Source organism: Amblyraja radiata, chromosome 31, assembly GCF_010909765.2.
Source record: "Amblyraja radiata isolate CabotCenter1 chromosome 31, sAmbRad1.1.pri, whole genome shotgun sequence".
Classification (NCBI taxonomy): Eukaryota; Metazoa; Chordata; class Chondrichthyes; order Rajiformes; family Rajidae; genus Amblyraja; species Amblyraja radiata.
In genome coordinates this window covers 8233726-8259250 of record NC_045986.1, presented here as the reverse complement: position 1 = coordinate 8259250, position 25525 = coordinate 8233726, and the positions used below count along the sequence as shown (strand labels likewise).

The 25525-nt window shown below is 43.0% G+C and overlaps 1 protein-coding gene across 3 annotated transcripts in view; it reads left to right on the top strand.

The window, feature by feature from the left end:
• The window catches only part of LOC116990375 (tumor necrosis factor receptor superfamily member 5-like), a 40403-nt gene extending 15176 nt beyond the window's left edge, over positions 1 to 25227 (top strand). Inside the window, exons 5-9 of one of the 3 annotated variants that reach the window (XM_033047992.1) lie at positions 2114 to 2207; positions 8079 to 8130; positions 9408 to 9433; positions 13980 to 14093; positions 24392 to 25227. In XM_033047992.1, coding sequence (XP_032903883.1) covers positions 2114 to 2207; positions 8079 to 8130; positions 9408 to 9433; positions 13980 to 14058 — 251 coding nt within the window. In that variant the 3' untranslated portion in view covers positions 14059 to 14093; positions 24392 to 25227. Of the gene's footprint in view, positions 1 to 2113; positions 2208 to 8078; positions 8253 to 9407; positions 9434 to 13979; positions 14094 to 24391 lie in introns of those variants that run through there. The other 2 variants (XM_033047990.1, XM_033047991.1) reach the window with 2 other exon arrangements.
• Positions 25228 to 25525: the final 298 nt, after the last annotated feature.

Sequence of the window (25525 nt, the reverse complement as noted above, 5' to 3'; positions counted from 1 at the left end):
ACCATTTACCATGTACGTCCTATTTTGATTTGTCCTGCCAAGATGTAGCACCTCACACTTATCAGCATTAAACTCCATCTGCCATCTTTCAGCCCACTCTTCCAACTGGCATAAATCTCTCTAGACTTTGAAACTCTACTTCATTACCCGCAACCCCACCTATCTTAGTATCATCTGCATACTTACTAATCCAATTTACCACACCATCGTCCAGATCATTGATGTACATGACAAACAACAGTGGACCCAACACAGATCCCTGTGGCACCCCACTCGTCACTGGCCTCCAACCTGACAAACAACCATCCACCATTACTCTCTGGCATCTCCCATTCAGCCACTGTTGAATCCATCTTGCTACTCCACCATTAATACCCAACCATTGAACCTTCTTAACCAACCTTCCATGAGGAACCTTGTCAAAGGCCTTACTGAAGTCCATATACACAACATCCACTGCTTTACCCTCATCAATTTCCCGAGTAACATCTTCAAAAAATTCAAGAAGATTAGTTAAACATGACCTTCCAGGCACAAATCCATGTTGACTATTCCTAATCAGACCCTGTTTATCCAGATGCTTATATATATTATCTCTAAGTATTCTTTCCATTAATTTGCCCACCACTGACGTCAAACTAACCGGTCTATTATTGCTAGGTTTACTCTTAGACCCCTTTTTAAACAATGGAACAACATGCGCAGTACGCCAATCCTCCGGCACTATTCCCGTTTCTAATGACATTTGAAATATTTCTGCCATAGCCCCTGCTATTTCTACACTAACTTCCCTCAATGTCCTAGGGAATATCCTGTCCGGACCTGGAGAATTATCCACTTTTATATTTCTCAAAAGTGTCAGTACTTCCTCTTCTTTGATCCTCATAGTTTCCATAGCTACTCTACTTGTTTCCCTTACCTCACATAATTCAATATCCTTCTCCTTGGTGAATACCGAAGAAAAGAAACTGTTCAATATCTCCCATCTCTTTTGGCTCTGCAGATAGTTGGCCACTCTGACTCTAATGGACCAATTTTATCCCTCGTTATCCTTTTGCTATTAATATAGCGGTAGAAACCCTTCGGATTTACTTTTACCTTACTTGCCAAAGCAACCTCATATCTTCTTTTAGCTTTTCTAATTTCTTTCTTAAGATTCTTTTTACATTCTTTATACTCCTCAAGCACCTCATTTACTCCATGCTGCCTATAACTATTGTAGATCTCCCTCTTTTTCCGAACCAAGTGTCCAATTTCCCTTGAAAACCATGGCTCTTTACAATTTTTACGATTTCCTTTCAACCGAACAGGGACATAAAGATTCTGTACTCTTAAAATTTCACCTTTAAATGTACTCCATTTCTCTTCCACATCTTTCCCATAAAACAAACTGTCCCAATTTACTCCTTTTAAATCCTTTCGCATCTCCTCAAAGTTAGCCTTTCTCCAATCAAAAATCTCAACCCTAGGTCCAGTTTTGTCCCTCTCCATAATTATATTGAAACTAATGGTATTGTGATCACTGGACCCGAACTGTTCCCCAACGCATACCTCTGCCACCTGACCCATCTCATTTCCTAACCGGAGGTCCAGTACCGCCCCTTCTCTAGTAGGTACTTCTATGTATTGTTGCAAAAAACTATCCTGCACACATTTTACAAACTCCAACCCATCCAGCCCATTTACAGAATGTGTTTCCCAGTCTATGTGTGGAAAATTGAAATCTCCCACAATCACTACCTTAAACAGTAGTGTTACCTGCGAGCATGGGTGAATTTCTTGGCCCTAGTAGCTGACTGAAGATATTTGTAGATGTTGCTATGTGGAAGCTAAAAGTAAAATAAAACCGGTTGAAGTAATTTGCACCTAAGCAACACTGGAACTATCCAGTGAAATGAATTCTTTCCAAAGTTTTCAGAATGCCGACAACTTCATAATTGATTAAATTATGGTACAAAACTGCAAGTTTATTTTGTTCAATGTTAACTAGTTTTGGTGCAATGAAAAGTAATTATTTTTAACTGGAGCTCGTGAAAAAGTGAGAAGAGCTTTCCAACACTAGTTCCAACAGGCTCCACACCAGTTACCTGATGTTTATTATTTTATTTTTCAGGAACACCATTAAATGATACCGTGTGTGAGAAGTGTCCTGTAGGAACATTTTCAGGCAGTGATTCATCAATTGAAGCGTGCAAGAACTGGACACTGTGAGTACTTTTAACATCCATGGTGATCCATGTTCAGGAAACTCAACTTCTTGTTGATTTTTCTCACGTCACAAAGTCCTGTTCCCATCTTCTTGTCATTCACAATGGGCCTTTCAGAAACAATTAATCATTTACTCCAATGTAATGTTAACAAGTTGGAACATTGTTGAAAATGTTGTTTTGTGCTTTCTCTGATCTCCGTGATCTGTGCTTCTTTCTTTGTAATAAAAGAAACAATCCTCCTGACCCATGTTACGTAGTACATCTGCAAAGTATCTCCCTCCTCTTATCTTGCCCTTGGTGACAGTGAATTGTTGCATTGTCGGGATCTTCCCTTCAGGCACACCTGGGAACCTTTAGCATTTGGTCAGCAAATCCCAGTTAGAACAATTATAATGATTGTCACATTTAATTCAGAGATTACTGGGTCCTCCGAGCTCAGAAAGACCAGAAGTACTTTTCTCCATACTCAAAATAACCACCACACCACAGAGAAGTTTCAGATTCTTGTAATACACTGATAATTAATTCAGCTAAACAGTAGAAAGTTTACAACTATTAGATAATGCTGGATAATTCTGACATGGTCAATCACACTTAACACTGGTAAAAAATATCAGCAGTCCTGCACATTTACTTTCAATTAAGGTGATGCATTTTCTGTTGTGTAAGCTTGAAAATAAAATTAAAATTCCTATCTCTACTTCATAATTTAATTTAACTGTTGTAATAGTTTACGTATACCTTTAACTTGAATTAAAACCAAGTCTAACAAAGGTCATAAGTGATCGGATCAAAATTAAGCCATTCGGCCCATCAAGTCTACTGCACCATTCAATCGTGGCTGATCTATCTCTCCCAACCCGATTCTTCTGCCCATAACCCCTGGCACTCTTACTAATCAAGAATCTATTTCTGCATTAAAAATATCGATTGACTTGGCCTACACAGCCTTCTGGCAAAGAATTCCACAGATTCACCACCCTCTGACTAAAGAAATTTCTTCATCTCCTTCCAAAAAGAACGTCCTTTAATTCTGAGGCTATGACCTCTGGTCCTAGAGTCTCCAACTAGTAGGAACATTCTCTCCACATCCACTCTCTCCAAGCTTTTCACTATTCTGTATGTTTCAATGAGGTCCCCCCTCATTATTTTAAATTCCAGTGAGTACAGGTCCAGTGCTGTCAACACTCATTATATTTTAGCCCACTCTTTCCTGGGATCATTTTGTAAACCTCCTCTGGACCCTCTCCAGAGCCAGCACATAGAAACATAGAAACATAGAAAGTAGGTGCGAGAGTAGACCACCAGGTCCGTCGAGCCCGCACCGCCATTCGCTCATGGCTGAACACTAAACAGACACACTTACCCACAAACAGTAGACACAAGACACAGAACACCAGACACTACCCTCCCCTTTATACCGCTATCACCCCTCTCCACCCCAAGAACCGCGTGATCTCCTGGGGGAGGCAAAAAAACGGATAAAAACCCAGGTCCAATTCGGGGAAAAAATCCGGGAAATTCCTCTCCGACCCCAATCCAGGCGATCGACACTTGTCCAGGAGATCACTCAGGTCTTACTATACTAACCATACCTAGGTCCATATCCCTGCCCTCTCCCCGTAGCCCCTTATCCCCTTGGCAGCTAAAAAACCATCTATTTTAGACTTAAATATATTTAACGTTTCTGCTTCCACTGCTCCCTGGGGCAGTGAATTCCATAAATTAACCACCCTCTGGGTGAAGAAGTTCTTCCTCATCTCAGTTTTAAAAGAGCCCCCCCTTATTCTGCAACTATGTCCCCTAGTTCTAGTTTCCCCGATCATTGGGAACATCCTCGGTGCATCCACCCGATCAAGGCCCCTCACGATCTTATATGTTTCAATGAGATCGCCTCTCATTCTTCTAAACTCCAAAGAGTAGAGTTCCAGCCTACTTAACCTTTCCTCATATGTCAATCCCCTCATTGCAGGAATTAATCTTGTAAACCTTCGCTGCACTGCCTCCAGGGCTAGTACATCCTTTCTTAAGTATGGACCCCAGAACTGTACACAGTATTCCAAATGTGGTCTCACTAATACTGTGTACAGCTGCAGCAAGACCTCCGTGTTTTTATACTCAATCCCCCTAGCAATAAAGGCCAAAACTCCATTGGCCTTCCTGATTGCTTGCTGCACCTGCATACTAACTTTTAGTGATTCATGTACTAATACCCCTAGATCCCTTTGCGTTGCATTACAACGCAGCTCCTCCTCATTTAGAAAATAACTTGCCCTATCATTTTTTTTCCCAAAGTGAATGACTTCACATTTATTAGTATTAAATTTCATCTGCCAAGTTGTTGCCCACTCACCTAGCTTATCTATATCCTTTTGCAGACTCTTCCTATCCTCCTCATCCCCTACTTTTCCTCCCATTTTTGTATCGTCCGCAAATTTTGATATATTACACTTGGTTCCCTCCTCCAAATCATTTATATAAATTGTGAACAACTGGGGTCCCAGCACCGACCCTTGCGGAACCCCGCTAGTTACCGGTTGCCATCCCGAGTATGAACCATTTATCCCCACTCTCTGCTTCCTATCCTTCCTCGGGTATGGTACCCAACATTGCTCACACTACTGTAAATGCAGCCTGACCAGCACCTTTTAGAGCTTCAATATTACTTCCCTGTTTTTATATTCTAGCCCTCTTATAAATAAATGCTAGCATTGCGTTTGCCTTCCTCGCTACCGATTCAACTGGTAAAGTAACTTTTTGGAAATCCTGCACCAGCATTCCCAAATCCCATTGCACCTCCGATTTCTAGATTCTCTCCTTATTTAGAGAATGGTATACGCCTTTATTCCTACTAGCAAAATGCATGACTCCCCACTTTGCTGCACTATTTTCCATCTGCTACTTCTCTGCCCACTCTCCCAACCTGTCCAAGGTTCCTGCTTTCTCTACACTACCTGCCCTTCCACCTAATTTCATATCATCTGCCAATTTGACCATAAAACCTTCAATCCCCTCATCCAAATCATTAATATACAACGTGAAGAGCAGCGGCCACAGCACCATACCCTGCGGAACTCCGCTAGTCACTGGTAGCCTACCAGAAAAAGGTCCCTTTATTGCCACTTTGCCTTCTGCCATCCAACCAGCCTGCTGTCCCTAAGCAATAAACAAATATATTTCCACAAACAAGCAAGCAAAAATATATGAAAACAGCAAGGCGAGGTTTAACATGGTAAAATAAAGGCAAACCCATGAGCATTTGAACACAATCAGACTTTAAAATTATATCATGGAAAGTTATTAAGATAAAACATTTTCCTTGACCTATTCAAAAATATTTATCATTTTTTGTTCTGTAGTGCCATTCAAACTGCAATTCAATCTTGAATAATAATTGTGAATTGTTTTTCATCATTTCACCGGCCTAATACAATACAATACAATACAATATTTATTACATGTCATTTGAACCTCAGTGAGGCTCAAACGAAATTCCGTTTCCACAGCCATACAAACAAAGACAATTTCCTACAGACATACACACAATTCAATTTACAGAAATATCCATCACAGTGAACCCACTGTGATGGAAGGCAAAGTCTTTTCTCTCCCCTGTTCTCCATTTCTCTCCCGATGTTGAAGCCCCAGGCGGGCGATGATAAGTCCCACGGCCATTTTAGGCCGCGCCGGACGATGTACGGCCCCGCTCGCGGTCTAAAAGTCACGAAGTTGGAGCCCCCGGCAGGCGCTGGACTGTCCCATGGCCATTAAGCCGCGCCGGGCGATGTACGGCCCCGCTCCGGGTCGTTCCAACCCCGCGACACGGGCTGGAGAAGTCGCGTTGCGGGAGCTCCGGAAAGCGGTCTCCACCCGGACCCGCAAGCTCCCGATGTCCCAGTCCACCCGACCTACGGCTGCAGCTGAAACCTCCGAGCTACGTGGTCGGGCCGCAGCAGCGAGTCACCACCGCTCCCCACGCTCCGATGCCGGCCAGCCCCATGATGGTAACTCCGCAGGCTCCGTGGTCTGCCCCCAGGTCGTTCAGGCTGGAGGCCGCTCCACGGTGCTAGGCCCCAACGACAACGGAGACCCGACAGGGAAATGGTCGGGTCTCCCGTACAGGGAAGAGATTTTTAAAAAGTTTCCCCCTTCCCCCCCGCCCCCCACATATACACATTTAAAAACACTATTTTTAAAAAAAACCCACAAACAACCACATTTAACTAGACAAAAAATAAAAATAAAAAAAAAGACAAAAGTAGGGGCTGCAACAGGTGAGTCGCGCCGCCACTTCTCGAGATAAATAATAATAAATAATATATAAGACAATTAAAGATATTACATTCAAGATCGAAACTCCGAAAATAAGCAAATTTATTTTCCCCGTTCCTCTGACGGGTAATGAGATTTGATTCTCTTGTTGTCATTGGAAACTTAAGAATGGAAGCAACTGAGAGCTCTGATATAGGTGTGTGAAAATGTAGAGGAGAATGGTGTGATGAAATCAGCACGGAAGTTGACATTCATGAGGAAGAATGTGTTCCTGCCAAGACAGTCCGAATGTTCCCCAACCAGAAGGCTTGGATGCACCAATAGATCAGCAATCGACTGAGGACCAGACAAGATCTGGGTGTTCAAGGCAGGCGATCAAGCTCATACACAAAGTCCAAGTACTTCCTCCAGAAGACCACTGGGAATGTGATGTGACTCTTCTGAGCTAAACTGGTGGCTCCGATGGACACTCAACAAATATGGCATGGCTTTTTCACTCCATCGTTTCAATCAGTGTGACATGGAGTAGCGCAAGTTACAATAACGTGTCACTCCAAGGCGAGCTCAATGTTTTCTCTGCTCACTTTGAAAGGGAGAACAATGATGTGCCATCATGAGCCCGTGCAGTCCCACATGACCCGGTGAACTCAGTCTCCAAGGCAAACTTCAAAAAATACTTTACAATTGTGAACCTCAAGTTCAAGTTCAAGTGAGTTTATTGTCATGTGTCCCTATATAGGACAATGAAATTCTTGCTTTGCTTAAGCACACAGAAAAATAGTAAGGCATTTACTACAGTACAGATAAATGTGTCCATATACCATGATATAAATATATACACACATGAATAAATAAGCTGCAAATAAAGTGCAAATAACAGAAAGTGGTTGTTAATAATCAGAGTTTTGTCCGAGCCAGGTTTAATAGCTTGATGGCTGAGGGGAAGTAGCTATTCCTGAACCTGGTTGTTGCAGTCTTCAGGCTCCTGTACCTTCTACCTGAAGGTAGCAGGGAGATGAGTGTGTGGCCAGGGTGGTGTGGGTCTTTGATGATACTGCCAGCCTTTTTGAGGCAGCGACTGTGATAAATCCCCTCGATGGAAGGAAGGTCAGAGAACCTCTGAAAGCAAACGACCCTGTTGGTGTACCTATATTCTCAAAACCTGTGCAAAGCAACTGGCTAGAGGTTTCATGGAAATCTTCAACCTCTCACAACAACAGCTTGAGCTCCCCACCCTCGTTAAAGGGAATTTATAAAACCAGTGCTTAACACGAGCAGGGGCTGGGTGTGGCACAAAGCATTTCACCTGAGTTGGAAAGATGTGATTCGTGAGAATCAGGGCTGACATCCCAGTGCATTGCCCAGGGACAGGTGTTAAACCAAGGTCTTGTCTACGGAAATATTCTGTGGAACTGTTTTGAATATGAATTGTTGACCTATTCCTGATGTCCTTATCATGTCAAAAGTGGTAAACCTCAGAATGCCAACGTTGCAATGACATTTCAATAATAGATTAATTGTAACTGATTCATTTTACTTGAACAAAGCAACCTTTGGGAATGCTTGTATTCATTTTTTTTTCTGTAAATTCTCCAGATGTGAAAAGCTCAATTTACAACTGGATAAACATGGGAGCAGTGAAGCTGATGTAAAGTGTGCAGAAAATTACAATTCAAGACTTATCATTTCAGTTGTCGCAATTGTGGTTATCGTTTTGATTTTAACTGTGGCAGTTGTTTTCTGGAGGTATCCTGAACTCAGACCACGTATGTTATTAATTTATTGTTTACATCTTTCTGTTATCATTTTCTGAATCCAATGTTTTTTTAGCTAGTTTGGAAATGATCATAATTTGTTTTAATATTGGTATTTACAATCGCCAAACTATTGTGCGACCGAATTTAACCAATCTTTTTGCTCTCTCTGCAAAAAGACCTAAAATTGCCAGTTTTGTTAATTGTCATTATTTCCACTTGAGGAAATCATTTGAAGCTGAGAGGAGTCATTCTCCACCTCGATGTTGTCTTTGACCTAGAACTGGGATTTTCTGCATACATTCACACCACTATGAAGACGGCCTGTTTTCACTTTCTGCACTTGCCTCTGTCATGCATCAGCTCCTCCTTTACTGAAATCCTCAGCCATGCTTTTGCTATCTTTTCACTTCTCTATTCTGCTGCTCTGCTTGCTGATTAGCATTCACTCCTGCTCCAAGTGCACTTCAACTTTAAAATCTAAATACCTGTTATGTCCTTTGTGCAGACTTGCTGGGCCTCTGGGTCTGCAAACACCCACTCTCCTGATCTTCCCTGAATTCATTCTCTGCCAGTCCTCTAAAGTTTGGAAATTCCTTCCTGAACATTTTCTTTAGGCTACCTCTGTGAGCCAACTGATATTATTGTAACTGCTGAGATTCCCAGAGTTTCTGTGTCGACCTGACAGATTGTTGATTAGTACGGGTGTGCGGGGTCATGGGGCAAATAGGTTGAAAAGGGAAGATAGATCAGCCAAGATTGAATGGCAGAGTAGACTTGATGGGCTGAATTGCCGTATTCTACTCCTAGTAGTTATGAACTTGGGAGAACTACTTATTCCTTTGCCTGAGTATGGTTCTGAAGAATTCTGCTTTGCCCACTCATGCCTGTTGAGTCCTGCTGCTGTGGTGCTGTCGTCAGACTTCAGACAATACACTGAATTCAGCTGTTGTAGATCCCACTCCCAGCATTATCACAACACTATTGATTTAAAGTTAACTCCATCTTCTGTCAACCTGAACTGTGCCAAAGAGAACCATTGTGGCATATAACTGGCAGAATAGTTTGTAAAATCACTGATTAATTTAATGTCAAAACATGACAGACTAAAGATATGGTAAACCAATTTCACGGTAATTATACTGAAAAACTTACATTTTGTTTCTAATAGGTTTCTATAAAAGACGAGAGAATGGGGTAAGCAAATAATATCTCACCAGTATTTAAAGCTCATGTGTATTAAATTTAAGTTTAAAATAGATTGCTGCTGTTTAATTCAAATAATTTAGTATTATGTTTCTTGTGCATGTTCTACTTAATCTGAAGTGATGCATCATTACACTGGATCCAAAACACATCAAAGGGAGTAACATTAGCTGATCAGTGCCTTACAGCGTAAGGTGCTAAATGATAGGATACGATAGAACTTTTATTTATTCCAGGAGGGATATTGATCTGCCAACAGTCATAAAAACACAAAATACAAGAAACATGGAATTAAAATGGCGAATGGAAAGGCTTGGGGATGTGCATAGATTGGGGAGGGAGAGGGGAGTCACTCAGCCCACCCACGACAGAAGGCGGAGGAGTTGTAAAATTTGATAGACACAGGGAAGAAGAATCTACTGTGGCGTTCTGTCCTGCATCTTGCAAATGATTAAAATATTTACGATATAAATTACAATCTCATCCTACATCGGCCTTATCAGCTGCCACTGAACCCATGGGACTGGATTTTAATAAAACAATACCGAGAGACTGCAAAATAGACCAATCTTGATGTGCGTATGTAACAACGTTCCTCAACCCTGGAGAAACTATGGAAGCAGATACAATTATGATGTAAAAAGGCATTTGGATGGGTATATGGATGGGAAGGGTTTAGAGAGCCATGGATCAAATATAGCCAAGTGGGACCAGCAATATGCTAACCTGGTCAGTGTGTTGCACAATAACTCTAGTCTTAGTTCATGTCTGGTAAATGTGAATCCAATCCTTGTGTTGACTATTTTGTTTCTGATATCCATCCCATAATAATTGTAGGTGTGATGTTTGGTCAGTGGCGTGACATTAGTAAAAATCCTTTGCATCCCAATGCTTTCAGCAAAGTGGATGATGAGTGCAGATTGTACCTGTTGTGTTTTACCTTTGATCACCCTACATGCTCCATGTAACTGCTTAACCTGATGTAGTGCACAGCAACATATCATAGTTGTCTTTGATATGTTGTCACATAGCTCGCAGTAAATTGCAGAATGTATGAGTTATGGAGCTGTGCGCTGTTTGCAGGCAGTGGAACAAAACAACCTGCATTCCATTAGCTCAAATCACATTCAAATATTTTATAGCTTTGTGCAGATCAGATAACATTGTGTACAAGAGGAGTAGAAAGAATGAGAACCAGATCTAAATCTTAAACAAAACAACTGTAGTTGCTGGAGATATGAAATAAGAACAGGATATATTGGAAATACTCAGGAGGTCAGGCAGAACTAGTTAAGAAACAACTAATATTATAAAATAAAGACCTTTCATTATAATTGAGAAAGAGAGAAATACAGGCAAGATTTAAATGTGGAAACATGGGGAGGAATAGATGGGTCAAAGGTAATATCTGTGATTGTTGGAGATCGTGGATACCACAGGGAGAATTTGTGGCTTACTGTGGCAGTGAGAGAGTGATATAGCCAGAGACATTTCAAATATCGTGAAACTCTGCCAACATCAAAGAAGGATAACATCGTCAATGATCAGTTCTGATACAGGCAGAGAAAGTGAGTTACCTGAAGATTCCGTAGACTGGAATCCATAAACCAACTGTGAGGACAGTTAAAGTCTGGTCAGAGGAAGCGGACTTCACACTTCAGCAGTGTTTTGGAAACACTGACTGGAAGGCGTTTGCAGCCCAGGCCACCCTTGACTCCCACACGGACATTGATTCCTACACATCCTCTGTTCTGGACTTTATAAACTCCACCATCAATAGTGTCACCTCCCTCAAACAGGTGACCATATTCCCGAATCAGAAGCCATGGATGAACAGCGAGGTCCGGCTACTGCTGAAAGCACGGGACACCGCTTTCAGGTCAGGCGATGCTCGAGCCTACAGTTCAGCCAGGGCTAACCTGAAGAGGGGCATCAAGAAGGCCAAGCACTGCCATAAGCTCAGGATTGAGGAGCACTTCAACAACAACTCCGACCCCCGACGCATGTGGCAAGGCATCCAGGCCATCACGGACTACAGACCCTCCAACACCACCCCCACATCCAGCGACGCCTCCTTCCTTGAGGAGCTTAACCACTTCTATGGCCGCTTCGACAGGGACAATCTAGAGACAGCCATCAAGGCTGTGCTACCTGCCGATCACCAACCCCTCACACTCACCCCCTACGACGTATTCGTGGCACTGAGTAGGACTAATGCACGTAAAGCTGCTGGCCCTGACGGCATCCCCGGGCGCGTGCTCAGGGCCTGTGCTGCGCAGCTGACAGACGTCTGGACTGACATCTTCAACCTGTCACTTGCCCAAGCAGTTGTCCCCACGTGCCTTAAATCCACCTCCATCGTGCCAGTGCCAAAACACTCCACTGCGGCAAGCCTCAACGACTTCCGCCCAGTTGCACTTACCCCCATCATCACCAAGTGCTTCGAGAGGCTGGTCCTGGCACACCTCAAAAGCTGCCTACCCCCCACACTGGATCCCTATCAGTTTGCCTACCGCAAGAACAGGAGTACGGAGGATGCCATCTCAACGGCACTTCACTCCGCCCTCTCCCACCTCGACAACAGAGACACTTACGTAAGAATGCTGTTCATCGATTACAGCTCAGCATTCAACACCATTATACCATCAAAACTGATCACCAAACTCGGTAACCTGGGCATCGACCCCTCCCTCTGCAACTGGATACTGGACTTTCTAACCAACAGACCCCAGTCTGTTAGGTTAGACAAGCACACCTCTTCAACCCTCACCCTGAACACCGGCGTTCCACAGGGCTGTGTGCTGAGCCCCCTCCTCTACTCCCTCTTCACCTATGACTGCACACCTGTACATGGTACTAACACCATCATCAAGTATGCAGATGATACAACGGTGATTGGCCTCATCAGCAACAACGATGAGTCGGCCTACAGGGAGGAGGTCCAGCACTTAGCAGCATGGTGCGCTGACAACAACCTGGCCCTTAACTCCAAGAAGACCAAGGAGCTCATTGTAGACTTCAGGAAGTCCAGGGGCGGCACGCACACCCCCATCCACATTAACGGGACGGAGGTGGAACGTGTTTCTAGCTTCAGGTTCCTGGGAGTCAACATCTCCGATGACCTCTCTTGGACCCACAATACCTCAACTCTGATCAAGAAGGCTCACCAGCGTCTCTTCTTCCTGAGGAGACTGAAGAAGGTCCATCTGTCTCCTCAGATCCTGGTGAACTTCTACCGCTGCACCATCGAGAGCATCCTTACCAACTGCATCACAGTATGGTATGGCAACTGCTCTGTCTCCGACCGGAAGGCATTGCAGAGGGTGGTGAAAATTGCCCAACGCATCACCGGTTCCTCGCTCCCCTCCATTGAGTCTGTCCAAAGCAAGCGTTATCTGCGGAGGGCGCTCAGCATCGCCAAGGACTGCTCTCACCCCAACCATGGACTGTTTACCCTCCTACCATCCGGGAGGCGCTACAGGTCTCTCCGTTGCCGAACCAGCAGGTCCAGGAACAGCTTCTTCCCGGCGGCTGTCACTCTACTCAACAACGTACCTCGGTGACTGCCAATCGCCCCCCCACCCCCCGGACACTTATTATCACTTATTATTATTTATTTAAATCATTTGCTATGTCGCTCTTCCAGGGAGATGCTAAATGCATTTCGTTGTCTCTGTACTGTACACTGACAATGACAATTAAAATTGAATCTGAATCTGAATCTGACTGGAAGACTGCAACATGCCGAGATGGAAGATGAGATGCGGCTAATCAAGCTGACATTATGTCTTATTACAACAATGCAGGGAGCCACAGACAAATAGATCAGAGTGGGACTGGGATGAAGAATTAAAGTGACAATTAATGGGAACTCAGAATTGCCCCTGTAGACCGAATGCTGTGACCAAATCTTCATTTGTGTTTTCCAATGTAGAGGAGGCCACAATATGACCACTGAATACAGTACTCCAGGTTGCAAGCAATACAGCAAGGATCAGCATCTTAGGGATGCTCATGGATCCACATCCTGCCATTGTTAAATGATCGGGTGTGCTTGAAGGCAGAGGTGTCATCAGCATTGGTGTACATTACATCTCAGGGTAAGGTTACAAAAGGGAAGAACAGCTCAAGATTGGATATCAGCGGTGAGCATGAGGAAAGGACAAACTACTTGAGATGATGTAATGTCTGTGATGTTGTGGGGGAGCAGGCGGTTTGTTCAAGTGATCAGGTGAAATGTGGGAGGCAGGGAGTTTGTTGGGGTGCTAGTACTGCACAGTGAGGGCGGCAGTACCAGGGCTGATGAGGAGGACTATAGGTAGTCTTGTGGCCTCTGGACAACATTTGACATTCAACGTGAAGATGGAGAGTGCCATGAAAGATGTCCCGACAATTTGACAAAAGAATGAGAGTCCGTGCCAAACATTGTGGTGTAAATATTCTGTTTCTTTCATTGTCAAACAATGACAAGTAAATCACCACTTTTAAAATGTAATTTTTCAAACTTGCAAGTTTCATAATGTGTTTATCTCTACAGATTGGTAGGGGTGACAGACCATCTCCAATTTGGAATAACATCAATGGGCATCCATCTGATTCAACAACAATGCCTCTAAGAAGCAACGAGCAGCCTTAGTGCAAAGAGATTGAAGTGAGTATATTCAAGCAACATCTCAAATACTTCACACAGCAAGTTGAATATTTTTCTATATTTTCTTAATGCTGGATCATGTTGGGATGCAGTAGCTGCAACAGTCTGAGCCTCAACCAAATCTCCCATTTTTTACATGCAGTCTAGTAGATTGATTTGGGGAAGGCAATTGTGAGAACGTTCTGCTTCAAACCTTTCCTTTTTGTCAGGTTCTGTTCTTGGAAAGGTCAGTAACTCACAGTATTAGTGATGTGGTTGTAATAACTTCATATTTAACACAGCCCACTGTAATTGTCTTTGCATTGAGGTGGTTGCAGCAAACAACATCCAACCCACCGGCTGTTTGATTACTGCTAGGAGATAATGTAGAAACTGTTTGTTTTTTGTTTGAACACTGGTTGTCTTTTGAATTGGGTAGCTGCTACCTTTATATAACTCCTCTATATTGGTCTCTTATATTCATTTTTTACACCAAAATTGGATCTTCCCTCAGACTCCACTGTTCTGAATAGAGCTACCTAGTTCTCTAGATGCTCTAGGTGTCAGCTGTTCTACATTGGTGAGACCAAGTGTAGGCTTGGCGATCGCTTCGCCCAACACCTGTGCTCGGTTCGTAATATCCAACCTGATCTCCCCCTCCCATTCCGATTCCGACCTTTCTGTCCTGGGCCTTCTCCATGGCCAGTGTGAGGCCCGCCGTAAATTGGAGGAGCAGCCCTCATATTTCGCTTGAGTAGTTTACACCCCAGTGGTATGAACATTGACTTTTCCAATTTCAGGTAGTCCCTGCTTTCTCCCTTTCTCCTCCCCTTCCCAGCTCTTCCACAGCCCATTGTCTCTGCCTCTTCCTTTCTTCTTCCCGATTTTCCAGCATCTGCAGTTCCTTCTTAAACAACTGTCTTGTTCATCTAATCTTTCTTCATAGATACAATTTTCCATCCCTGTCAACATCCTCGTACATCTCGATTCTCTCTGGTGCAATCTCATCTTTCCTGACTGTGTCAGCAATACTCAAAACATTCAATACTTGCCACACATAATTTTACCTTCATAGAGCAGCACTGACTTTGATTAAATTATTTCGCAGCTGTTATTAATTCCTTAATTAATTGGTTCTACCATTTTTTCCAGCAACAGATGTTATGTTTGTCCACCTCTAGTGAGCTGCTTTCTCTCTCCCTCTAACTTTGCATTGGTAGTTTTCCAATGCTCTGGTTCCTCTCTGGAATGTAAGGATTTGTGGAAGATTGCAAACAAAGCATCCACTCAGCAATGGCCACTTCCTTCAGGATCCCAGAAACAAGCCATCAGAGGACTTCTCTGATTTTAGGTCCATTAATTTACCCAGGACGACATTTTTACTGATGATGATATTAATTCCTCCCCAAGTATGATTATGAATTGGATTAATTAGATTTTCATAGTTCTTACTGTTTCCCAGCATGTGACGTACTGTGAAGCTAATGCAAAACATTCATTTAACCCTTGCCATTTCCTTGTTTCCTAAAACTATTTACCCAGCCTTATTTTTTAAGCACCTAAAGTTTTCATGGACCAATATAACAATTACAGCATGGAAACAGGCCATCTCGGCCCTACTAGTCCGTGCCGAACAATGTCTTCCTTTTATCTGCCTGGAACAACCCCTATTATAATAGTCCTCCCTGGTTGGCTCTCGTGGTTTATTTTCTGTTTTATTCTTTATTGTCCTTCTTTGCTGGATTCTAAATTTCTCCCAATTTTTCAGGTCTATCAGTAACTTTGGTATCCTTATACATTTTCTCTTTAACTTAGTATCCTCCATAACTACACTGGTTACCCATATTCTGTTTTATCTGTTCCTTCCAACTGCGATATATGTCTCTGACTCAACATGCAGCATAATCGTGGGATGATGAAGCGGGGATTGTCAAAAACAATAGACAATAGGTGCAGGAGTAGACCATTTGGCCCTTCGAGCCGGGAATGCCATTCAATGTGATCATGGCTGATCATCCCCAATCAGTACCCCATTCTGCCTTCACCCCATATCCCCTGACTCTGCTATCTTTAACATAGAAACATAGAAATTAGGTGCAGGAGTAGGCCATTCGACCCTTCGAGCCTGCACCGCCATTCAATATGATCATGACTTTTAAGAGCCCTATCTAGCTCTCTCTTGAAAGTATCCAGAGACTCGCCCTCCACCTGAGGCAGAGAAACCCATAGACTCACAACCCACAATAATCTTCCTCATCTCTGTTCTAAATGGCTTACCCCTTATTCTTTAACTGTAGCCCCTGGTTCTGGACTCCCCCAACATCGGAAACATGTTTACTGCCTCTAGCGTGTCCAAATCCTTAATAATCTTATATGTTTCAATAAGAACCCCCCTCATCTTTCTAAATTCCAGAGTATACAAGCCCAGCCGCTCCATTCTCTCAGCATACAGTCCCGCCATCCCGGGAATCAATCTTGTAAACTTAAGCTGCACTCCCTCAATAGCAAGAATGTCCTTCCTCAAATTAGGGGACCAAAACTGCACACAATACTCCAGGTGTGGTCTCACTAGGGCCCTGCACAACTGCAGAAGGACCTCTTTGCTCCTATACTCAACTCCTCTTGTTATGAAGACCAACATGCCATTCGCTTTCTTTACTGCCTGCTCTACCTGCGTGCTTACTTTCATTGACTGATGAACAAGGATCCCCAGATCCCATTGTACTTTCCCTTTTCCCACCCTAACACCATTTAGATAATAATCTGACTTCCTGTTTTTGCTACCAAAGTGGATAACCTCACATTTATCCACATTAAACTGCACCTGCCCACTCACCCAACCTGTCCAAGTCACCCTGCATTCTCATAGCATCCTCCTCACAGTTCACACTGCCACCCAGCTTTGTGTCATCTGCAAGTTTGTTAATGTTACTTTGAATCCCTTCATCGAATTCATTGATGTATATTGTAAATACCTGCGGTCCCAGCACCGAGCCTTGCGGTACCCCACCAGTCACTACCTGCCATTCTGAAAGTGTAATCCCTACACTTTGTTTCCTGTCAGCCAACCAATTTTCTACCCATGTCAGCACTCTACCCCCAACACCATGTGCCCTAATACCATGTGCCCTAATTTTGCCCACTAATCTCCTATGTGGGACCTTATCCAAGTGTACCTGGAAAGTGCAGGTACACTACATCCACTAGCTCTCCCTTGTCCATTTTCCTAGTTACATCCTCAAAAAATTCCAGAAGATTAGTCAAGCATGATTTCCCCTTCGTAAATCCATGCTGACTCAGACCGATCCATTTGCTATCCAAATGTGCTGCTATTTCATCTTTTATGATTGACTCCAGCATATTCCCAACCACCGATGTCAGGCTAACTGGTCGATAATTCCCTGTTTTCTCTCTCCCGCCTTTCTTAAAAATTGGGATAACCTTAGCTACCATCCAATACACAGGAACTAATCCTGAATCTATAGAACATTGGAAAATGATCACCAATGCGTTCTAAAGCCACTTCCTTAAGTACCCTGGGATGCAGACCATCAGAGTCTAGGGATTTATCAGCCTTCAGTCCCATCTGTCTACCCAACACCATTTCCTGCCTAATGTGGATTTCCTTCAATTGCTCTGTCACCTCAGATCCTCTGGCCAATAGTACTTCAGGACGATTGTTTGTGATCCTTAGTGAAGACGGATCCAAAGTACCTGTTCAACTCATCTGCCATTTCCTTATTTCCTATAATAAATTCACCTTTTTCAGTCTTCAAAGGTCCAACTTTGGTCTTAACTAATGTTTTCCTCTTCACATAACCATATAACAATTACAGCACGGAAACAGGCGATCTCGACCCTTCTAGTCCGTGCCGAACACGTATTCTCCCCTAGTCCCATATACCTGCGCTCAGACCATAACCCTACATTCCTTTCCCGTCCATATAACTATCCAATTTATTTTTAAATGATAAAAACAAACCTGCCTCCACCACCTTCACTGGAAGCTCATTCCACACAGCCACCACTCTCTGAGTAATGAAGTTCCCCCTCATGTTACCCCTAAACTTCTGTCCCTTAATTCTCAAGTCATCTCCCCTTGTTTGAATCTTCCCTACTCTCAGTGGGAAAAGCTTATCCACGTCAACTCTGTCTATCCCTCTCATCATTTTAAAGACCTCTATCAAGTCCCCCCTTAACCTTCTGCGCTCCAAAGAATAAAGCCCTAACTTGTTCAACCTTTCTCTGTAACTTAGTTGCTGAAACCCAGGCAACATTCTAGTAAATCTCCTCTGTACTCTCTCTATTTTGTTGACATCCTTCCTATAATTAGGCGACCAGAATTGTACACCATACTCCAGAATTGGCCTCACCAATGCCTTGTACAATTTTAACATTACATCCCAACTTCTATACTCAATGCTCTGATTTATAAAGGCCAGCACACCAAAAGCTTTCTTTACCACCCTATCTACATGAGATTCCACTTTCAGGGAACTGTGCACAGTTATTCCCAGATCCCTCTGTTCACCTGCATTCTTCAATTCCCTACCATTTACCATGTACGTCCTATTTTGATTTGTCCTGCCAAGATGCAGCACCTCACACTTATCAGCGTTAAACTCCATCTGCCATCTCTCAGCCCACTCTTCCAACTGGCATAAATCTCTCTGTAGACTTTGAAAATCTACTTCATTATCCACAACCCCACCTATCTTAGTATCATCTGCATACTTACTAATCCAATTTACCACACCATCATCCAGATCATTGATGTACATGACAAACAACAGTGGACCCAACACAGATCCCTGTGGCACCCCACTAGTCACTGGCCTCCAACCTGACAAACAACCATCCACCATTACTCTGGCATCTCCCATTCAGCCACTGTTGAATCCATCTTGCTACTCCACCATTAATACCCAACAATTGAACCTTCTTAACCCACCTTCCGTGAGGAACCTTGTCAAAGGCCTTACTGAAGTCCATATATACAACATCCACTGCTTTACCCTCGTCAATTTCCCTAGTAACCTCTTCAAAAAAGTCAAGAAGATTAGTCAAACATGACCTTCCAGGCACAAATCCATGTTGACTGTTCCTAATCAGACCCTGTTTATCCAGATGCTTATATATATTATCTCTAAGTATCCTTTCCATTAATTTGCCTACTACTGACGTCAAACTAACTGGTCTATAATTGCTAGGTTTACTCTTAGACCCCTTTTTAAACAATGGAACAACACGCGCAGTACGCCAATCCTCCGGCATTATTTCCGTTTCTAATGACATTTGAAATATTTCTGTCATAGCCCCTGCTATTACTACACTAACTTCCCTCAATGTCCTAGGGAATATCCTGTCCGGACCTGAAGACTTATCCACTTTTATATTTCTCAAAAGTGTCAGTACTTCCTCTTCTTTGAATCTCATAGTTTCCATAGCTGATCTACTTGTTTCCCTTACCTCACATAATTCAATATCCTTCTCCTTGGTGAATACCGTAGAAAAGAAATTGTTCAATATCTCCCCCATCTCTTTTGGCTCTGCAGATAGCTGTCCACTCTGACTCTCTAATGGACCAATTTTATCCCTCGTTATCCTTTTGCTATTAATATAGCTGTAGAAACCCTTTGGATTTACTTTCACCTTACTTGCCAAAGCAACCTCGTATCTTCTTTTAGCTTTTCTAATTTCTTTCTTAAGATTCTTATTACATTCTTTATACTCCTCAAGCACCTCATTTACTCCATGCTGCCTATAATTATTGTAGATCTCTCTCTTTTTCCGAACCAAGTGTCCAATTTCCCTTGAAAACCATGGCTCTTGCCAATTTTTACTATTTCCTTTCAACCGAACAGGGACATAAAGATTCTGTACTTAAAATTTCACCTTTAAATGTCCTACATTTCTCTTCCACATCTTTCCCATAAAACAAACTGTCCCAATTTACTCCTTTTAAATCCTTTCGCATCTCCTCAAAGTTAGCCTTTCTCCAATCAAAAATCTCAACCCTAGGTCCAGTTCTGACCCTCTCCATAATTATATTGAAACTAATGGTATTGTGATCACAGGTCCCGAACTGTTCCCCAACGCATACCTCTGCCACCTGACCCGTTTCATTTCCTAACAGGAGGTCCAGCACCGCCCCTTCTCTAGTAGGTACTTCTATGTATTGCTGCAAAAACTATCCTGCACATATTTTACAAACTCCAACCCATCCAGCCCATTTACAGAATGTGTTTCCCAGTCTATGTGTGGAAAATTGAAATCTCCCACAATCACTACTTTGTGCTTACTACTAATATCTGCAATCTCCTTACATATTTGCTCTTCCAATTCTCGCTCCCCATTTGGCGGTCTATAATACACTTATAATACAATAAGTGTTGCTACCCCTTTCCCATTTCTCAGTTCCACCCAAATAGCCTCCTAGACGAGCCCTCTAATCTATCCTGCCAACGCACTGCTGTAATATCTTCCCTGATAAGCAATGCAACACCTCCACCTCTTGCCCCTCCAATTCTATCACACCTGAAGCAACAAAATCCTGGAATATTTAGTTTCCAATCACAGCCCTCCTGCAACCATGTTTCACTGATCGCCACAACATCATACTTCCAGGTGTCAATCCAGGCTCTAAGTTCATCCACCTTTCTTACAATGCTCCTAGCATTAAAATATACACATTTAAGAAACCTATCCTCTCTTATTCTCTGTTTATTGTCTTTTTCTTCTCTCTCCCCTACATTTTGGGTCAGAGTGCTACCAATCTCTGCCACCTGTCTCACACACTGACTGCTAGCTTTCCCAATTTGAGTCCCGCCCCCCAACCATACTAGTTTATAGTCTCCCCAGTAGCCTTTGCAAATCTCCCCGCCAGGATATTGGTCACCCTCGAGTTCAAGTGCAACCCGTCCTTTCTGTACAGGTCGCACCTTCCCCAAAAGAGGTCCCAATGATCCAGAAACTTGAATCCATACCCACTGCACCAGTCCCTCATCCACTCATTTATCCTCCACCTCGCTCCATTCCTACTCTCACTGTCGCGTGGCACAGGCAGTAACCCTGAGATTGTTACCTTTGCAGTCCTTCTCCTTAACTCTCTACCTAACTCCCTAAATTCTTCTTTCAGGACCTCTTCTATTTTTTTACCTATGTCGTTGGTACCTATATGTACCACAACCTCAGGCTCCTCTCCCTCCCATTTCAGGATTTCTTGGACACGTTCAGACACATCCATGACCCTGGCACCAGGGAGGCAAACTACCATCCGGGTCTCCTGTCTGCGTCCACAGAATCGCCTATCCGACCCCCTGACTATAGAGTCCCCTATTACAATTGCCCTCCTCTTCTTTTCCTTACCCTTCTGAGCAACAGGACCGGTCTTTGTGCCAGAGGCCCGGCCGCTGTCGCTGCCCCCAGGTAGGCTGTCTCCCCCACCCTTACTCAAACATGAGTACTTATTTTCAAGGTGTCCAGGGTACTCGCCAGTCCCTCCCTCTGCCCATTGCCCTTCCTAACTGTGACCCAGTTTTCTGTCTCCCGTGGTCTTGGAGTGACCACCTCCCTGTAACATAGTTAAAGATGCTTTTACTATCCTTTATATTATTGGCTAGCTTACCTTTGTACCTCATATTTTCTCCCCGTAGTGCCTTTTTAGTTATCTTCGTTGCTCTTTAAACATTACCCAATCCTCTTGCTTCCCGTTCATCTTTGCTATGTTGTACTTCTGATTTATTTTGATACTTTCCCTGATGTCCCTTGTCAGCCACGGTCGCCCCTTACTCCCCTTGGAATCTTTTTCCTCTTTGGAATGAACTGATCCTGCACCTTCTGTATTATTCCCAGAAATACCTGCCATTGTTGTTCCACTGTCATCCCTGCTAGGGTATCTTTCCAGTCAACTTTGACCAGCTCCTGCCTTATGGCTCCATAGTCCCCTATGTTCAACTGTAACAGTAATACCTCTGATTTACCCTTGTCCCACTCAAATTGTAGATTAAAACTTACCATATTATGGTTACTACCTCCTAATGGCTCCTTAACCTCAAGTTCCCTTATCAAATCCGGTTCATTACACAACACTAAATCCAGAATTGCCTTCTCCCTGGTAGGCTCCTATACAAACAGCTCTAAGAATCTATCATGGAGGCAATGCACAAACTCCCTTTCTTGAGGTCCAGTACCAACCTGATTTACCCAGTCTACCTGTATGTTGAAATCTCCCATAACAACCGTAGCATTACCTTTACCATATAACAATTAACATTTACAGCACGGAAACAGGCCATCTCGGCCCTTCAAGTCCGTGCCAAACACTTTTTTTTCCCCCTAGTCCCATCTACCTGCACTCAGACCATAGCCCTCCATTCCTTTCCTGCCCATATACCTATCCAATTTATTTTTAAATGATAGAATCGAACCTGCCTCCACCACTTCCACTGGAACCTCATTCCACACAGCCACCACTCTGAGTAAAGAAGTTCCCCCTAATGTTACCCCTAAACTTCTGTCCCTTAATTCTCGTCATGCCCTCTTGTTTGAATCTTCCCTACTCTCAATGGGAAAAGCTTATGCACATCAACTCTGTCTATCCCTCTCATCATTTTAAAGACCTCTATCAAGTCCCCCCTTAACCTTCTATGCTCCACAGAATAAAGACCTAACTTGTTCAATCTTTCTCTGTAACTTAGTTGCTGAAACCCAGGCAACATTCTAGTAAATCTCCTCTGTACTCTCTATTTTGTTGACATCCTTCCTATAATTAGGCGACCAAAATTGTAAACCATACTCCAGAATTAGCCTTGTACAATTTTAACATTACATCCCAACTTCTATACTCAATGCTCTCATTTATAAAGGCCAGCACTCCAAAAGCTTTCTTTACCACCCTATCTACATGAGATTCCACTTTCAGGGAACTGTGCACAGTTATTCCCAGATCCCTCTGTTCACCTGCATTCTTCAATTCCCTACCATTTACCATGTACGTCCTATTTTGATTTGTCCTGCCAAGATGCAGCACCTCACACTTATCAGCATTAAACTCCATCTGCCATCTTTCAGCCCACTCTTCCAACTGGCATAAATCTCTCTGTAGACTTTGAAAATCTACTTCATTATCCACAAACCCACCTATCTTAGTATCATCTGCATACTTACTAATCCAATTTTCCACTCCATCTTCCAGATCATTGATGTACATGACAAACAACAGTGGACCCAACACAGACCGCTGAGGCACCCCACTAGTTACCGGCCTCCAACCTGACAAACAGCCATTCACCATTACTCTCTGGCATCTCCCATTCAGCCACTGTTGAATCCATCTTGCTACTCCACCATTAATACCCAACAATTGAATTTTCTTAATCAACCTTCCATGAGGAACCTTGTCAAAGGCCTTACGACATGCCAATTTTAACTACTGATTCAACTTGCACTCTATATCCAGGCTACTGTTTGGGTGGCCTGTATATAAATCCCATTATGGTCTTTTTACCCTTACAATTCCTTAGTTTTATCCATACTGACGCCACATCTCCTATTTCAATGTCACCCCTTGCAAGGGACTGAATTTCACTCCTCACCAACAGAGCTACCCCACCCACCTGTCTGTTTTTTCGATAGGTATACCCTTGAATATTCAGTTCCCAGCCCTGGCCCTCTTGGAGCCATGTCGCTGTAATTCCCGCAACATCATACTTGCTAATTTCTAACAGAGCCTCAAGCTCGTCCACTTTATTTTTTATACATCGCACATTCATATACAACACTTCGACTTCAGTATTCACCTCTCCTCTCACCGCTCGCAATTGGCCCTGACCTTACTGACCATGTCCCTTCTCGAACTTACCTTCCCATTAATTCTGAGTCTTTTGTAACGTTTCCTGTACTCACTTCCTCTTTAACTCCATCTTTATACTCCCAATTTGGCAATCCCTCCCCCCCACTATTTAGTTTAAATCCAGTGAGAATGTCCAACAGACAGTGGTAAATTTGTCTGTCCTTCAATGCATCAATAAAATAGACAAAGCTGGACAACTCTCTGGAAAGATAAACAGAGTTGATGTTTCATGGTGAAGATCTTTTGTCAGAACCATTCTGACAAATAATCTTCACGCTGAAACATGAACTCTTGGTCACTTTTTATGGATGCTGTTACCCGCTGAGTGTTTCTCTCATTTTCGGTTTTTGATTTCAGATTTCTATCATCTATATTTTCTTGATCTTTGTTCAATGCAGTGTTTATAGCTGAAGGTATGAATACATAACTGTTCAGAAAGTTTCTGACATATGACATCCATTTACAGATTACCAAGAGTACCTGAAACAGACGACTATTTCAATCAAACGACTATCCAGCCCCAAGAAACTCAAATGTTCTCATCCTCTGAACAGTTCAGGCTTCACCTTATTTACATATTCCATGCTGTCTTTACACAAGGCACTGCTCCTCTGTATAACATCTTCAAACCCTCAGTCGTCAAATGACCAGCAGCTGTGAAGAATAAAAGACTTGAAATGAAAAGAGAAATTTGATTTTGAGAGAACTTGCCAACAATATCAGTAAGAGTTTCTATGGATATATGAAAAGGAAATGGATGGCTTAAGCGTGGGACCTCCAGAGAATGATGTTGCTGACTTAATAACGCGGTTAGGGAGCCTACTCTTGCCCATTTTTTGTACTTATGCTCGCTGATAGTGACTGGAAAAAACAATTGGTCGAACTAGTTGCCAAATAATAGTCTCCCTTTGATTCTGATGGGGGAGGGGTGAGTGTTGTTCCTGAAATGTCAGAACTGCAGCCTCAAGAGGCGAAGTGGAAGTGTTTAATGTGATGTCCTTGACTGCTGATGAATCATCACTTTCCAGGAAGTGCTAGTGGCTGAGATCCACCTGCAAGAGCGATGGGAGGCAATGAGAGTCCAGTAGACCCTCTACTTCATCACCTCTACTTTGCCATCGGGACCATCTTGCTTTTCAAAGGATGTAGCCCATTCAGTACACAGTGATATTGTCCATTCCAAAAATGAATTGTAACAATCAATGATTTAATGTCTAAAGGTGCTAACTATATTGTACATATTTTTCTCACTATTCTATGAAATAAATTTTACCCCAATGAGGATAAGTATCCTGGGAGTCTTAACTATCTTCTCCACCTCTGCTGCTTAATACAGGGGTCTATAGACATGGGCATCATGTGCTCTACAGGGCTCTCGCTTAACTTTTTTCCCATGTTGCCAGCCGGGCAACCTTGGCAGCTTTTTAGGTTGCCAAATGAGAGTTTAGGTGGTCATTTAAGATGGCTTGCATGACGCGCGCGATAATGTGCTCGGATAAAACGCGTAGTTACCAGTCGGAATTATACTCAATGAAGCATTCACATATTATTTCTGCTTCAAATAAAGTCACAAACTAAACATTCACCAATCAAGACTTGA